General features: G+C 36.9%; 1 protein-coding gene across 2 annotated transcripts in view; it reads right to left on the bottom strand.

The window, feature by feature from the left end:
* DENND1A (DENN/MADD domain containing 1A) overlaps positions 1 to 16,013 on the bottom strand; it is a 213,853-nt gene extending 197,840 nt beyond the window's left edge. For both annotated transcript variants that reach the window (XM_010570716.1, XM_010570718.1), the window contains exons 1-2: positions 15,869 to 16,013; positions 9,374 to 9,444 (exon numbers count right to left, since the gene is read on the bottom strand). In XM_010570716.1, the coding sequence (XP_010569018.1) occupies positions 9,374 to 9,444; positions 15,869 to 15,885 (88 nt within the window). In that variant the 5' untranslated portion in view covers positions 15,886 to 16,013. The remainder of the gene's footprint in view (positions 1 to 9,373; positions 9,445 to 15,868) is intronic.
* Between the last annotated feature and the right edge of the window lie 6 nt (positions 16,014 to 16,019).

Raw genomic sequence — 16,019 nt, 5'->3', positions numbered from 1 at the left:
GTAGTCTTGAATTAATTTTACACTTATTTGTTAATCATTTAACCTCAAATCATCTCAATCTTAAAAACAAACAAACAAAAAAACAACACCAAAACAAAACTAACAAAAGCTACAAGAAAACCTGACAATGTGTCTTTTTGTTCATGACAAAAAAAAAATCACACCAAAGAGAAGCAGACCAATACTGCCTCGGGCACTCTGATAGGCCTCTTTTTGAATTAGAGTTCATGTTCTGTTCTTGCAAGGAGCTACCTATAACAAAAAGTTCACCTTTTGCTTTACCAAATTTGCTTTGCTGGCATGTTAAACACTCTGGGTAGAATTACCGACATACATGTCAACAGACTAAACATAGACACAATTTCTAAACTCCAGTATTTCTATTGAAAACACTCATAGGAAGCATCAGTATAACCGTGGACAGACCAAGTGTCAGTCACTTCTGGGACGGTGCTTACAACATTAGGCAAAAAACCCAAAATCGCTATTCTTAATCTACAGGGAGTCTATTTTAAAGTCATCACTACTTTGTTTCTTTTTCATCTGAATAACACTCTAATTAAAAGTTCTTTACAGAAATGTCTATATCTAGATTAACAGCTGATTGCAGATGCATTAAGCTTTAAGCAAAAGTTAACACTCGTTAATGAGATTACCTGTTGTGATTAAATAAGGACAAACAAAAACCACCTTGGTAATTTTTGTGACTAAGAATGAAGTAAAGTTAAAATTACTCCCTTAAATAAAGTCACACACACACAACCCCTTTAACAACAACTTTTTGACTCTATTCAAAGTACAATCTCTTTGCCATTATTGGAATAACAGCCCGACTCTTAAAGAAGCACATTAACAGAAAATTAATTGCAACAAGTGCTTCATCAAACTGCTTCATTAAATGCTTCAAATGCCGAAATATTAAATGTTTCAGTAGTATATGGTATCTACATTGAGTCTCTCAAATACTCTTTAAAAAGAACAACCACTCAAACTCCTCTATAAATTCAAGGAGAACTGTAAGTACAGCTAGTGAATGAAAATAATTTGTTAAAAATCACTAAAAAAACCCTCCCTAAAAAAGTTTCAGTTTAGCAGTTAATTTCAACCTGCAGTTAAAAAGGCACTAGCTGTCAGTCAGTTTTCTCACCCAACTCTATCATGAAAAGAAAAACTGACAGATCACAGGAGCTTGCCTTTGTAAACCAATTCGGGAACTTTCATGCTTCTTATTTGTTAGGTTAAAGGTTAAATTGCTGACCTCTGCCCTCCTGCTTAGCAGCCTTTCCCTTTTTCTGTAAAGCTTTATTTTGGGGCTGTATTTACATGGATTAGTCTCTTTTCACGCTAAGAAGGAATCTGTTCACAGCCAAAGCCTTAGTTCTGGTTGTACAAAAAGCAGTCACAATTATTCAGCAGCAGACAATGACCATATTGTGGATTTACAAAAAAACCACCTCAGCCATGGCAAGTTCTGTCCTTGCTGCACAAAACAATAGAAGAAAAATCTTATCAAGCATTCAAGAGAAAGCAAACAAAGCAGGCCCACTGTGAACTTGATGAAGATGTCAAGCTCCTTTAAAAAAAATATAAATCAACAAAAGAGTTTAAAGTCTTGTGAGTGAGACTTTCTGTGCTGAATTTTTCTGTCTAGTTAAACAGTGCCAGCAGCAGCAGTATAGTGCAGACTAGTAAATACTTGTGAAATAGAAAAGACTGTAGACAGAAGTAGTTAAAGCATGAAGCAAAAAGGACAAACAGATCTCTTCCCACAAAATAACTTACAGGAAGAACATTCAGTTATACTTGATATTAACATTTTGGGGTTTTATTAAATGCAGTATCATCACCTAGGAACACACCTAAAAAACGTGTTAGATAAAATTTATGACGACTTGCAATATGGCAGATTCTAGTATTTTTTCATAAACTGAGTTTCTCTTCAAATTGAATTATATATTTCATTTATACTGTAAAAGCAAAACTATGAACTGTCTTCAAATAAAACAGGTGACAGTGCTAATTATTTGATCTGGACACCGCAGACCTAGTAAGTTCTTTGTGAAAATCTTCCACCTTGTTTGTACTTGGAAGAAAAGCGATCAAATGGAAACAGAAAAACAAAGCAGCAGCTTAGCAGAATTAGAATTCCCAAATACTACTTACCTACTTGAATTTGGTTACCTTTCCAATCCTGCTTTAGGAAGTTAAGTGTAGTAACATAATGCTGTAAAGATGGGATACAAAAACTTGTGATACGTGAATTACAGCACAGTGTTCAACAGAAAGCCCTTATAAGAGGCCTGAATTTTGCACTTCTTTCGTTATTCCTAAACCTTCAGTATCTTATCTACTTCTCAATACAGAACAGGCAGACTTCAACGAACAAAATGTTTTCACCTTAAAAAAAATAAAGGTTGCTCTAAGAGGTGGACTGGTAAGGTTTATAAACTTTTGAATGACCAACTCTAACTTAACCCTACTCCAACATTGCTTCTGTTCAAGAAAATATTTCATCTATGTGGGAGGTACTGCTTTATTATCTAAAATTACAACATATCACAAAAAGGTAATTATAAGGAGTAGTATTATGTCTATTTTGCAGAGACAGAAACCTGCTAGTTCTCTCTACCTGTGAAAGCCCTGTCATGGAAACCATAGTGACAGCTGTAGAATAATTTTAGGGCCCAAGCACATCATGACTTCTCCCAGTAGTTAAGGACTTCGATTAGTTTAAGTTATAACATTCGTGATCTACTGGGAAGGGGGGAAGGGAGGGAGGGAGGGAGGGAAAGAGCTATTACAACACAAGGGTAGAACATGAAAAGTAAAGAAGGAAGTACTTAAACTACTCACAAGCTTCTAGTAGGAACAAGATTAGTAGTACATGCTACTCTCAGAGCCAATTCAAATGCAAATTTCATCCTTTCTCTCAAACAATGATAAACTACCTCAGAGTTAATAGTTTCCTTCTAAGATTCATCTCCCTTTTCAACTTAGTGGTATGTTTTCAAGAAAAGAAAGAAGCACATGGCGAGTCTTACAGCAAGACTTTTTAAATTCTGTCATAAAAGAAGTAGTATAAACTACATTTCCTTTACTAATCCAGTGAACATTTGTTAAACTCTAACACTTACACTTTGTCCATGCTATCACATTTAGGCTTCTAACCTACCATGGGTTTTTTTTTTTTTTTAAAAGAAAGAAATCCTTTAGCTGTACTAAACCATTTTAGCTTTTTCCTTGAACACACAGCAAGAATTTATGCTACACTCACAAAAAGATGAAAGATGAGGTCCTTGGAGAGAAAGGCCTTTTGGCACACTACATGGTAAAGCTACAGATTTGACATACTTTTATAATGTCTGCTTTGGCGAGAACACAAAAACCCCATACAAAAGCATGCTACGTCCTCCCGGGGGGGGGGCGGGGGGGGGGGGGGGGTTCTTACCCTTGTGAGCATTTACTTTCAAATGTTCATACTTTAGAGACTATTTTGATCGGTTACTTTAGACTAACAAATTCTCTTTTTCTACATGAACAGTTTGACAGACTACAATTCTCCTCACAGCCCCATCTAACAGGAGAGGATCTTTGGCTAAGGTCCAGGAAGATCCTTAAATTTGTCACATCATATTTCTGATGAATGATCTGCAGCAGTTTTAAGATCATGAAGTGCTTTGAAAGTTAAAAGAAAGATTTGTTAAGTAGTTAGTATGCTTTCATTTTCTTTATATAGGTATTTAAACTAAAATTGCTAGTAGATTCTTTCTACTTCCACATCTCAAAAAACCTCCATTCAGTTGAGGTTTAAAAACAAACAAACAAAAAAAACCAAACAAACAAAAAAAACCAAACAAACAAAAAAAACCAAACAAAAAAAACCAGGAAATGCGGTTCCAATGCACTTTACTCTACTTGCAAGCATACAATATGTCAATAGTATAGAACTGAATTTCTAGAAGTGCTTAAGCTAACTGAAGCAGTTATAATTTGTAAAAGAAACAATACAAGTTCTTTGTAATCTACTACCTCAGTTTCTGTGAAGTTTTACTATTATGAGATGCCATGACAAATATGCAAGCGCTCCATCAGAAGGACTTCACAATCTCATAAAATGCATTTTCCCTTCCTTTACATGAAGTTTAAAAATGGGAAAAGAAATCCAGTAAAATAGTACAAAGCATCTATTTTGCTCTCAAGTTATCCACTGCCTATAACAATTCCAATGAGTGAGACAAGATCATACACCAAAGACACAGATTTACCATCAAAACTTATTAAAATAAGTTAAAACTGTAATTTATAGCTTCAGCTCAGAATGTACAACATTATTTGCTTAGGAACATGCTGTTTTATGGAACACGCACTGCCCTAACACCAGAGAACTTAGCATTTCCAACTAAGATATCAATGGGTACCCTTTTAGCTTCTTGAATTTGAGAAGCACCAGCTACAGCAGTGATAAACAGCACAGACATCCTCTGCTGCAAAGATTTGGTATCGAGTATGAAAAGCACGGAAAATAAAGTTTGGTTTTAAACATTTTTCTTAAACTACAGTGAACAGTAAAACCTAACATAAAGCAGTATGCTAACAAAAACAATGGTAGACCTTAAACCTTGCATGTAGTGTTAGACGTGCTATAATAATTATTTTGGTGTCAACCAAAACATACATCTACTCATTTCTCCCAAGTCATACTTAAGTATCACAGCAGAAGGGCAAAACTAATGCAATTATAGATGATGTGCAGAATATATTACTGGTATCTGCTGGGCAATAAGCTGTATTATTATTCGCCTCTATCTATGATTTTCGAGGCTCTATTTTATTTATTTCCTGAAGCAAGGTTAACTGGTATCAGTGAAACCTCTAAAATGATGATAAATCCAAGAACTTTTTGTTTGGTTGTGGGTTTTTTAAAAGCAATACACCTAGATTTAGCAAGGCAGATGCCTGCCTTATATCTAAGTGATAAGGAAAGTTAGAAATTCTCCTACTGTCAGAACTACGCAGCACTAAAATGCATAAAGGCAAAGACACAAACCCCACACATAGGCTACAGAATATTAAAGCCTTATATGTGAACTGGAATTTGTCTTAGTAATCAATTTTTTTTAAGTCCTAACAATCTCTCTATTCACCTGGAATGGTTGAAAGACAAAGTTACCAGCCATACTTGTCAAAGAATTGACTTTGTTGTGCCCATCTGTCCAGTATCAGCATCCTACTCCATCCCAATTACACCACTGCACAAAAAGCACCTGGTTAAGACTACTGAACCTAAGTCAGCCTATTAGCCAGGCTTCTGTATTGCCTTCAAACTGCACCTTTTCCTCTGAGTCACAGTCATTACCCAGTACTTACCTGATAGTACAAATAAAGAATCAAAGTATCAACACTATAAGTTTTAGTCAATATTTTCCCTCTAACAAGATTCCATTTTTTAAATAAAACCGTGACTATTTTCTCCTCTCTTCCTCAAAGTAAGTGTGTGGGAGTTGGTGCAAAGCACTAGACTTGCAAAGTTCCTATGCCTGACATACTTCCACTTGACACATACAACACAGATTTCTCCCTAGGTATCTTCCATGTACTGTCATTGTAAAGATGCAGACTCCATTCTTCCTATTCTATTTTGTTGCCCTAGACTTCTGGTGAGAAGGCAACAGCGCTATTCAATGAAACTAAAAAGTAGCACATGAATGAATGCATCATTGAAGTATTAAGTGAAAAAATTCTGAATTCCAGACAGGCCAAATAAAAAAAATAATAAAAAAAAAAGAGCGGGAACAAAGTTAAGATAAAAGAATTTTGTATTTTCAATCCATTTTAGGAAGTCAAATGTTCTTTAAAAAAAACCCAACCAACAAAAAAACCCAAACAAAACCAAACACCACCACACACCCACACCCAGTAACTTAGATTCAATTAGCTAAGGGGAATTCCCAGCTTCCACAGAAATCACAGTCATAAGGCAAAAAACTGGTTTGGTAATTGTCTTCTTTTAAGGAAGTATCTTCTTAATAACAAATATTCATCTTAATGATGCTAGTCACAGTTGCAGCTATCTTGCTTCACAGTTCTCAAAACAAAGATACCACATTCACATAAAGTGACCCAGTAAGAAAAATCTGCAAGTCCCCAAATAAGAGCTATGAACATAACAAAGAATAGCAAAACCACAGCTTTTAAATACAACTGAATGCCGGAATTGTATAATGTACCAAAGACTCCATGTGCCAAAAATATACAAATCACCAATGCTGAGCGCAGATGATCATTATTTCTAAACAATCTAGAAGGGAAAGGAGAGACAGACAGACCACAGCTGAGCTGATCCAGTGATCATTTCCTTTCTCAGTTCACACATTTCATTGTGGTTTGGCAGAGTTCTGCCTAGATTGGAATAAAACAATGTTTGCTTTTTCAACTTCTTTGGTTTCAATGACGTTTTCTCTTCCTACCTTATTAAGAGTACAAAACATCTTCCAGATGTTCACGAAGCTTACATTTCTAGGAATCAAATCTTAGGATCATAGGATAATTCAGGCTGGAAGGGACCTCAGGAGGTCTCTGGTCCAACCTCCTGCTCAAAAAAGGACCAGGTGTGAGATCAGATTGGGTTGTTCAGGCTGTAATCCAGTCAGGTCTTGAAAAACTCCAAAGATGGAGATGGTACAACCTCTCTCAGTGACCTGGTCCAATACTTGACTGTCCTTATGGCAAACACATTCCCAACATTGTTAGAACACCTCTTGATTCAGTCTATGTCACTGCCTCTTGTCCTCCTGCCATGGACCTCTGTGAAGAGCCTGGGTATCTCATCTTGGTGAAGTCCTCACAGGTAGGGAAGGCTGCTATTCAAGTTCCCTGAAGTCTTCTCCAGGCTGAACAAGCCCAGCACTCCCAACCTCTCCTCACAGTGCAAGTGCTTTAGCTCACACACCAACTTGGTGGCCCTCCATTGAAAACGTTCCAGTTTATTAATGTCTTTCTTGGAGCCTAGAACATATTTTTTCCTTCTGCAGTCAACTCGCTTGGTAATTAGGAGGGAGCCTTCTATATGACAGTCAATGGATAACGCTGCTTTCATTCATTTCAAAAGTTATTAACCAAATAAATATTTAATGCAAGATTGTTAACAATTACATGAGCAATAAAGCTACTTGAATGTACAATTGTCTGTCAGTAGTTAATAACACAAGTCAGTATCTCCCGTATAATAAAGTTTTTAATTGCAGCTGATATTTAACAGTCACACGGAAAACATCCTTTGCTATACAAACTTTTGAGTAAAACAAAATAAAGGCATGTTTTACCATCCCACAAGCCAGACAGTCTCCCACAGTAGGACTGTTACAGCTTTGGAGCAATTCATTCTCCACAAGACCATGTCAGAAGATTGATATAAGAATTAAGAACATTGTAAGTGATCAGTGGCACTATTATACTAGACACAAACTTCAAGAACAGTTGTCTTGGTTAACTTTGGGATCCGTTACGCAGGAAGAAATAGCTTTTTGAACACGTCTGATAATTTGCTCCTTACACACCTTTTATACATTTTGCTTTTCTTAACAGTAACTGCTCCTTGTCATTTAACATACACTCCCTGACCACAAAAAAGATAAGCTGATATTTATTCTTGGTCTTCTGGCATAGAACAGCTAGCCAAGAAGTAGAAAAGACTACATGGAGGTCTCTAGGTCTATATTTCTAGAATAGTGATTTGCCTGGGATACAGTATAGCTGTTAAATACAATTGACGCTGCAGAGAACCAAACAACCACCTTCATTTAGAGCAAAAAGACAGAATATTTGGGGATACACAAGACTTCTGAGAATAAAGGGCACCTCTTAAATATATTTTAAAAAAAATTGTTGGGAAAAATCTTTTAAAATAAGATTATTCAGAAAGAATTAATAACTTCAGAATATACGAGTTGTAAAAACAATTAAAACAATTTCTTTACTCACTAAAAATGATTTCTGAAGATTTTGCACCTACAAGTACATACAAGAAACCTAAAAGCACAACTAAGTGAAACTCCCACAGAATCAGTTGGTTTATAGAACAAAATGTATACTAAATTCTCCAATTAAAAACCTGTAAAGTAGTTTCCGTGCTTTTTAACCCACCTTCCCACAGCAGGGAATTAATCCCTCCAGGGGGATGCAAACAAACTTCAAAGAGAAGATTATACCCAGACACTAGTACTGTACAATGTAATGTTTATGGTCAAATTTGTTCAGATTTTCTGGCACTAGAATCCAGGTCAGATGTGCAGAAACAAAGACTAGTTATTAAAAGGGCTCCTGCAGTTATATCAAATAGTCGTGATGGCATACAGCAGTAGGACAAGCCAAAACTGTATTCCAGTTACAACTCCTATGGAGGCTTTGGCAGTAAAGAGTTGCAGCTATTTGACTTTTGCTGATTGTAACAAACAAATACAGATATAAAAGGAGATAAGTGGCTTTCCAGACAATAAAATATAAAAATCCTTTCTATTGGTTCATTATACCATATATACAGTACACATATGATCATTTCACAAAAGATAAAAGGGATATTAGTTCAGTATATGTTGACTAATCATAATTATTTAATTCTGACATCCCTCCTTTTTGTAACATTCTAGAGACTGATCTCACACAACAATATCTTGAACTAAATTCTCAGATTACGAATTTCAACCTTTGCTTTTCCTGCTTATTTGATCAAGTTCATCAGGTTTAGAAAAAGTACAATCAAAATTTCACAAACATACTTACATGTTGATTTCAGCAGTTAAGGGATTTCTCTAGCATAAACGTAGGAATACTTGTCAAATAATATTATAGAAAAACACTTCTATGATTATGGCTTGATAACAATGTTTGGTAAAAATAGTTAACCAAATCATAAGCTGCTTTCCTGCCTTATTTCTAGATAAAATCATTTGATCAAAGGAAGAATTATGGGAACAGGTAAAAATACTTCTGTAGACAAGTAAGAAAGAGGAAGTAAAAATAAATTCCACACAAGAAGTTTTAGAGTATTTTTTGTTTTAAAACTACCCACTCCTTATATGAGCAGCAGACACAAATCTGAAAATTCATTTAGTTTTTCAACCTAATGAAGAGTTATTTCTATTTTAAAAAAGAGGCAAAACAGTCAAAGAAATCAGAAAATTGCCCACAATCAGGGACAGAGGCAAGAATTTCTCATTATTAGTCCTAACTGTAAAAGACTGCACAGAACCAGTGATTAAAATATCTTTAAAAGCTGGAATCGCATAATATTGAATATACTACATTATCTCACAGTACATGGTTCTTAAGAATAGTTTTAGCTAATGAATACTAGAATTACAGTGCAAAACAGTACCTTTCCCAATGCAACTGATTCCTGAATAGGTTACTTCTGCATACACTTCAAAGGTAGTTTCCGGATTTTGTCTGAAAGGAGGGGAAAAAAGAAAAAAAAAAAAGGTATTTAGCATATTGAGAATTTTTTTTCAAGTATGCTTTCAATTACTCAGTCAAAAAGGGTTCTAAGAATGCATATGTTACAATGACAACTTGATAAACTAGATTTCTTGTTTTATAGTCTATGATGATTTCACATCAGATCTTTCTGCCTTACTAGTATGTAAGAAGATATAACTGAAGCTCAGATGAGTCACTATGAACAGGGTGTCTAACAAACTTCTACAGAGAAAAAAAGAATCAAAACAATAGAAATCAAGCACACAGAACCTTTAAGTCAATTCAATTGTTGTGACTAGTCTGCATTTCTAGATACTAAAACATCACAGGCCTATCATTCAGAACTTCATCAGAAAAAGAAAACCATGCCTTTTAAATCACTTTTCAGAATGCTATTCAGAGAGAGAAACGAGTTCTTTCAGTTCTTGGCCACGATAGTAATTTTGATTATGTGTGCAACTTGCAAAAGCAAGTTCTTTTTATTTCACCTTTACTTTCAAATGACCAAGTAAGTCACCTACGTGCTAAATACAGGGATTTTTTTCAGGAAAAAAAAGTAATCCTGAATACTCTTTTCTCTTCACCAAACTGAAAACAGAGTCACGTTGTCCAACATGGGCCAAACAACCCAGATTCACATTTTCATTACTGTGACCCTTGAGTTCAACTTCACGACACGTATTTACTCAGGAAAAAAGGAAAAAAAAAAAAAAAAGCTGCAGTCAAGAGGATGCAAAGTCATTTTATGCATACATTATTGGAAAACTTCAGAGGCTGTATTTAGGATGAAGACAGTTCCCCTCTTCACTACCTGTCAAAATATTTCTACCTCTTTGTCAAAAAAAGGCCATGCTGAAGAATATTACAAATGCACAAGGTTTCACCTCATCAGACTCCAGAATCCTAAACCCAGAAAGCTGCCAGATGCATGCAAAATAAGGAAATAGGTGCGACAGTCAAAAATGACACCAAATTCAGCTACAAAATGTAAAGGAAGCTTGAGGAAAGAGACTCATTCTGCTCCAGAGTTATAAATATACCAGTAATAAAAGTAAAAAGTTAATGATATATGACTTAAGGAAAAAAAAAAACATTAGTGTACATTTTCAGTTCTTAATAACTCCAGAAGTGTAGCTCTGGAATTACATTTCATAAGGAGCATATAAAGGCAGCAGGTGATTGTATAAGAATGCATATTTTGAGTTAAATTCCTGACTCTAACAATTTTACCTACTTGAAAAATTTTTATGAGATTAAAGAGAATGACACATTAGACTGTAACTGTTTAGTTACTGAAATAAGTAACTAAACATAAGTAAGCATGTGACATTTTATTCTTAGATTTTTCTGGTTAAAACCAAGAATCAAAACTGCATAATTACTGCTCTAAATTTATGGCTGCTTGTATAGTGATAATACTGTCTCCTGTGTGTTAATGTAAACTATCTAACATTAGAAAATTGAGGTATAATTAACTTGGGCATTTTGTTAGCTCCCTTACAGCTAAGGATTAAAATAATGATAAAAAACCATATCATATATATATATGCACTAGAGTTCCTACCTGAATAATAATTTAAAAAATGAAACTCATCTTACCCAGCATCTCAAACCAAATATATAAACATGTCAAGCAGTTCAGCCTACTCTTCAGAGAATTGCTATTATTTTTAATCCTACTTTAACACCAAAAGGGATTAAACAAAACATTTCTAACCATGCCACAGGCCCATTTAGTGTAACTCAAGTGGCTCTAAGCCAAACCCCACACCTATTTAAATCAACAGAAAAGCTACCGTTGGTTTCAGTAGCATAGGTTCATACTCTACAGTTTCACAGAACACCTCACAGGAGCAACAATATGGTTCACTATTCAATTAACGTTAATTTAATTTGCCACCAGTTCCCAACTGATTTGTCTTAAGTAGCCATTTTTCAGAAAACTACATTCATAAGTAATGAGAAATCTAAAATCAACAAATCAACTATTATTTTGCAGTATAAAACAAACTTGCATAATCTCTCTATACTACTTAAGAGTTGTTGCATATAGTCTGCTTCAAATATTGAGGTTCTTAGCTACATTCCTACAATCACAGTATAGGATGAGGATGAAATGATATTCACATAACACCAGAAACATATTTTTCCTTTCACATATATTGCTGTGCAGCCTTATCTTACCCTCCTTGTTTGTGTCTTTATTTTTAGCACCATTTCCTTAATTAAAAGTTTATAAATTTTATAATATTTTTACAGCTAATGGGTAAAATAACAAACACCTTTTTAGTATTATGTTATAGAGTCTGTGTTCAAATGCTTCAGTGAAAACACTGTATAACACAGCTGGCAAGAGCGCATACTACATACCAAAACTTTCAGACAAAAAGACATCACATTTTGTGTTTTAATATTCCATGACAAACGTCCACTTATTTCTAGGAACAGTGAAATTAAAGTAGCTTTGCCAAGTCAGAAACTTAGTATTAAAGGCTGCATTCAACAAGCTAACACCTCAGTATGAGAATGAAGTCATTGTTGACTTCTGAATATTTTATAACTTCTCAGTGGAATTAAGGAAACAAGTCACTATGAGATTTCATACAGTTTGCAAATATAGCATAAACATGCATCATAATATGTATATTTTGCAGTCCATTTTTATGACTATTAAACTACCCTGCAGACATCTAATGCCACCTGTGCATTGTATTGAAACCTCAACCCACTGAAATCATCCACAGCATTATAACCTTAAATACACACACACACACACACACAAAGTTTTCTTTCCTCCCAATAATCACTTAAAGATCCATGGCCAGTTATTAAAGTGAACATACAGATGCAATAAAGAGAATACATAGAACATGTATGTACAAAAATACATAGTACCCCACTTAATTGGTAACTGGATGATTTCAGAAGGAAATGCAGTATTTTTTTGGAAATACAAGTTTAGGAAGGAGCTCTATGAGAAAAGAATGCTTTTATGATAAATGCTAGTTGAATTACTTCAAATCTCTCTGATGCAGAAATAGCTTTAGTATCAAAGCAATCCCTAAGAAATTCAATTTTACACTGAAGTAATATAGTATTTAAAATAAGGTATTTATGTACCTTTTACAACCAAAATTATTTTTTACCGAGCTGCAAGAGATTCATGCAGAATATAATTAAATAAAGTCCTTCTCCAAAGCTGTATGTATGGAAGTACATACCTTACATATCTAAAGCCCATTTCAATTTTGTCAGGAGCAATTCTTTCTACACATAGGAAAATGTACTAGCACTTACGACAGAAAGTATCATTGCACTTAAAAATTGAGGCATAAGAGAGGAGCCTGACACTGATAATTAGTTGTCTTGTAACAAGACTTAGTTGCTCAACTCTTGCAGGATAAAATTATTGGCAGAAATCTGTAATTGCTAATTCAATTCAGAAATTGCAGCTCAAACCCTGATTAATTTCCATGTGTTTAACTTTTTCTGCCTGGTATTCCCTAGGTAGATAATATTACATTTCAGTATACAGCAAACTTTATGTTAAATATCAGAAAGCATTCCCAGATTAATATTAGGGATCTCTTCCGTCATCACTGAAATACAATCACCTCTGAAAAGGAACATGCCAAGTTTTTTTATGGCGCAATGCAATTCTGTTAACAGATTGATATTGACACATTAGTTTAAAAAAAAAAAAAATCCTTTCTCTCTTGTAATGTCTTGAGTACTGAAGGCTAGCAAGAAGCGATAGCAGCCAGGTTAACTAGATTCCTATTTACAGTACGTCGCTGGCACACAGTGCCTTGCATGTACCATATAACACACTCCAACATGAAGTTTAATCCAAGAGTGTAACCCAATACTCAATTTGCCTTTTTTTCGCCTGCAGCCATGCACAAGCCAAAAGCTTGCAGGATTGTTGGCAACTTCTTGTTTTCTTTCACTTCAGTCTGATGCAGCTATTGGTAACCTCCTCTAAGCAGTCTTTCACTCAAATGACTCATTACTATACATCCATCAAAAATACCTGACACATATGTCCAGGTTTCATGCAGAGTATATCACAGTGTGTGCAAGTGACTATGTGTCAAGGAGTTTAATATCCCTCATAATTATCAATCTATAGCAAGAAGCAAGAGATCCAACTACTGGATATTTGCTAGGGCTCCAACACATATTGGTGACACCAATAAAGGAGGTATGCCTCAGTATACCCAATTATAAAATAGTTTTCTCATTCACGCTCCCGCCTGCCCCAATAAGGGACCTACTTATCAACTTGAAAATCTTTGCTGGATTAAACATCCAGCTCAGAAGCGCAGATGAGAAAAACCTCTTACTCATATAGGCTCTCTCATTCTTTATATATTTCAGGATCGTTTTGAAATTTTGTCCTTATTCTACTTGGGCACAGTGTTCTGTCTAAAGTGGAAAAAAGCAATTTATTAATTGTTGCTCAAGGCAAAGTTGCTCAATCACACAATGGACAAAACGCTTTCTTACCAAGTCCAAGAGGAATGAAAAGTAATGCTCTTATGGGGTTATCACCTGTGATTTCCTGGTGACAGAGAAAGACATGGGCTTTGTCTGTAAACATGAAAGACACGTTCACACTGAAAGACTGCGCAGAAGAAGTCCTAAAGTCCATTGGCTGTAATACTTCTAACTGCTACATCTCCTCACTGATACCAGTGAGGTTTCCAGTTGAAGCATCTCATCCAACTGATTACATTCACATTCAGCAAAGTGTATGCAAAGCCATTAAAGGTAAAATTAGCAGTGAAAAACCCAAAGATGGTAAACACAGCTTGTGGATTCAGTATGTACACAAAAGAAAACTACATTGTAAGTGAGCATCGGCCTTTTAATAGATTTAAGACAAGGTTATCATAAGAAGTCATTTCAGATCATGATCTTGAAGTGACCCAAGCAAGGGTGACCACTGCAAGATCCAAAGATGCAAGTTACAGATATAGCCTGCTCTGCTGTCAAAATAGTAACGATTTTGGGTTCTACCTGTATTTGAAGGTAAGCTAAGAGTTTAACTAGTTTCTCAGACTTTGATTTTTTGTAGCAACAGTTGAGAACCCATATGCCAAAAAAGTGCAAAAAATCATGGCCACAGTATCTCCCAAAGAATGAAGGTGGCTTTCTGGAACCAAACAATCACCTCAGTGCTATCGTTACAAGAGCTAATTACCTGCTTACATTATCCTAAAACACCTGGCTGGATATACACCTATTTATGTCTATCCAGCCTATGGGCTTGGGAACATGAAGGTGTGTCATCACACTAAGGACACTACAAACTACGTCTCCTCCAGTCTCATATTCAAGTTAAACAAAAGAGGTGTAAAGTTAAAGCCCTATGTAATCTTGAAGAATACTGTGTTCAAGAAGCAAAAGCAATTGCTCAGCAGCAGCTACCGAAACTGCTGAATAAAATACAATCTAACTGGATCTCTCCACTCTATCACACCTCTCATGCACAAAGATGTCAGCACCCCCTGCTCGGTGATAGCTTTATTACACCTCTACTTGTCTCAGAGGAACTGAATTTGCCTGGAATGGCATATAAACGAACTGAGATCTTTAATGTGACAATACCAAACATACCAACAGGACTTACCAATAAATCAACTCCCAGTTTTATGAAAATTAAAAATATATTGAGAGCATAGAGCTGCAGGCCCAACACGTTAATCACTTGCACCACTCCTTCCCCCAAATCCCCTTGCAAATGCACTTTTAAGGTATCATAGCTAGACTATCCATCTTTCCTTTAGCACGCTCTAACCTAGCCAAGGCGGCTCGGAACTCTCTCGACCCCACCACACCCCCAGAACAGACGTCACCAGTGCAGGCAACGAAGACTTTCCCATTCCAGCAGCCCCGATCCTCCCTATGGCCTGCACCGATAAAATTCAAACTGCCCTCTCACAGCCTGGCCCTACGCGCTACCACACGGAGACCAGAAGACGGGGAGAAAGAGAGCAACCACAGACCAGCGCCGGGTCTGAGGGCGGGAAACGGCGCTCTCCTCCCCTCCTCAGGGCACGGGGGACGGGGGAGCGCCCCGCCCCGGGGTCCTGCCGCTGAGTCGGGGTTTGACGGCTCGGGGCCCTCTGCCCCGCCGCCTCCTCCCTTCCCCGGCCCGCCAGCTGGCCTGGGGGGTGTGTGGAAGCACTCTTCCCCCTCCTTTCTCCCCCTCTTTCTCGCCCTACCCCGAGGCCTGCAGGCTCGGCCGGGGTCTCTCCCGCGCGGCCTCACAGGGAGCTGGACGGAGGGCGGGGAAGTCCCCTTCTCGCTCTCCAGAGCCCTCCCGCTTTCCTGAGGGCCTGCAAGGGGGGGGGGGGACGGGCCTGGGGGGCTCCGGGGGGGCACTCACTTGATCCTGGATCCCATGGTCTCTGGGGGGCCGCATAGACCCGGGCCAGAGAGAAAGAGAAAGAAAGGGGGGAAGGGGCCGGAGCTCGGTGGGCTGCGCTCTCTCCGCCGCTCGCCCCCTCACTCCATCCCGGCCAGCGCCGCCGTCGCCC

This window comes from Haliaeetus leucocephalus, unplaced genomic scaffold, assembly GCF_000737465.1.
Source record: "Haliaeetus leucocephalus isolate CR32 unplaced genomic scaffold, Haliaeetus_leucocephalus-4.0 Scaffold306, whole genome shotgun sequence".
Taxonomy (NCBI): Eukaryota; Metazoa; Chordata; class Aves; order Accipitriformes; family Accipitridae; genus Haliaeetus; species Haliaeetus leucocephalus.
Note: the sequence above shows the minus strand (reverse complement) of the source record. Positions and strands in the feature narration are given on the sequence as shown.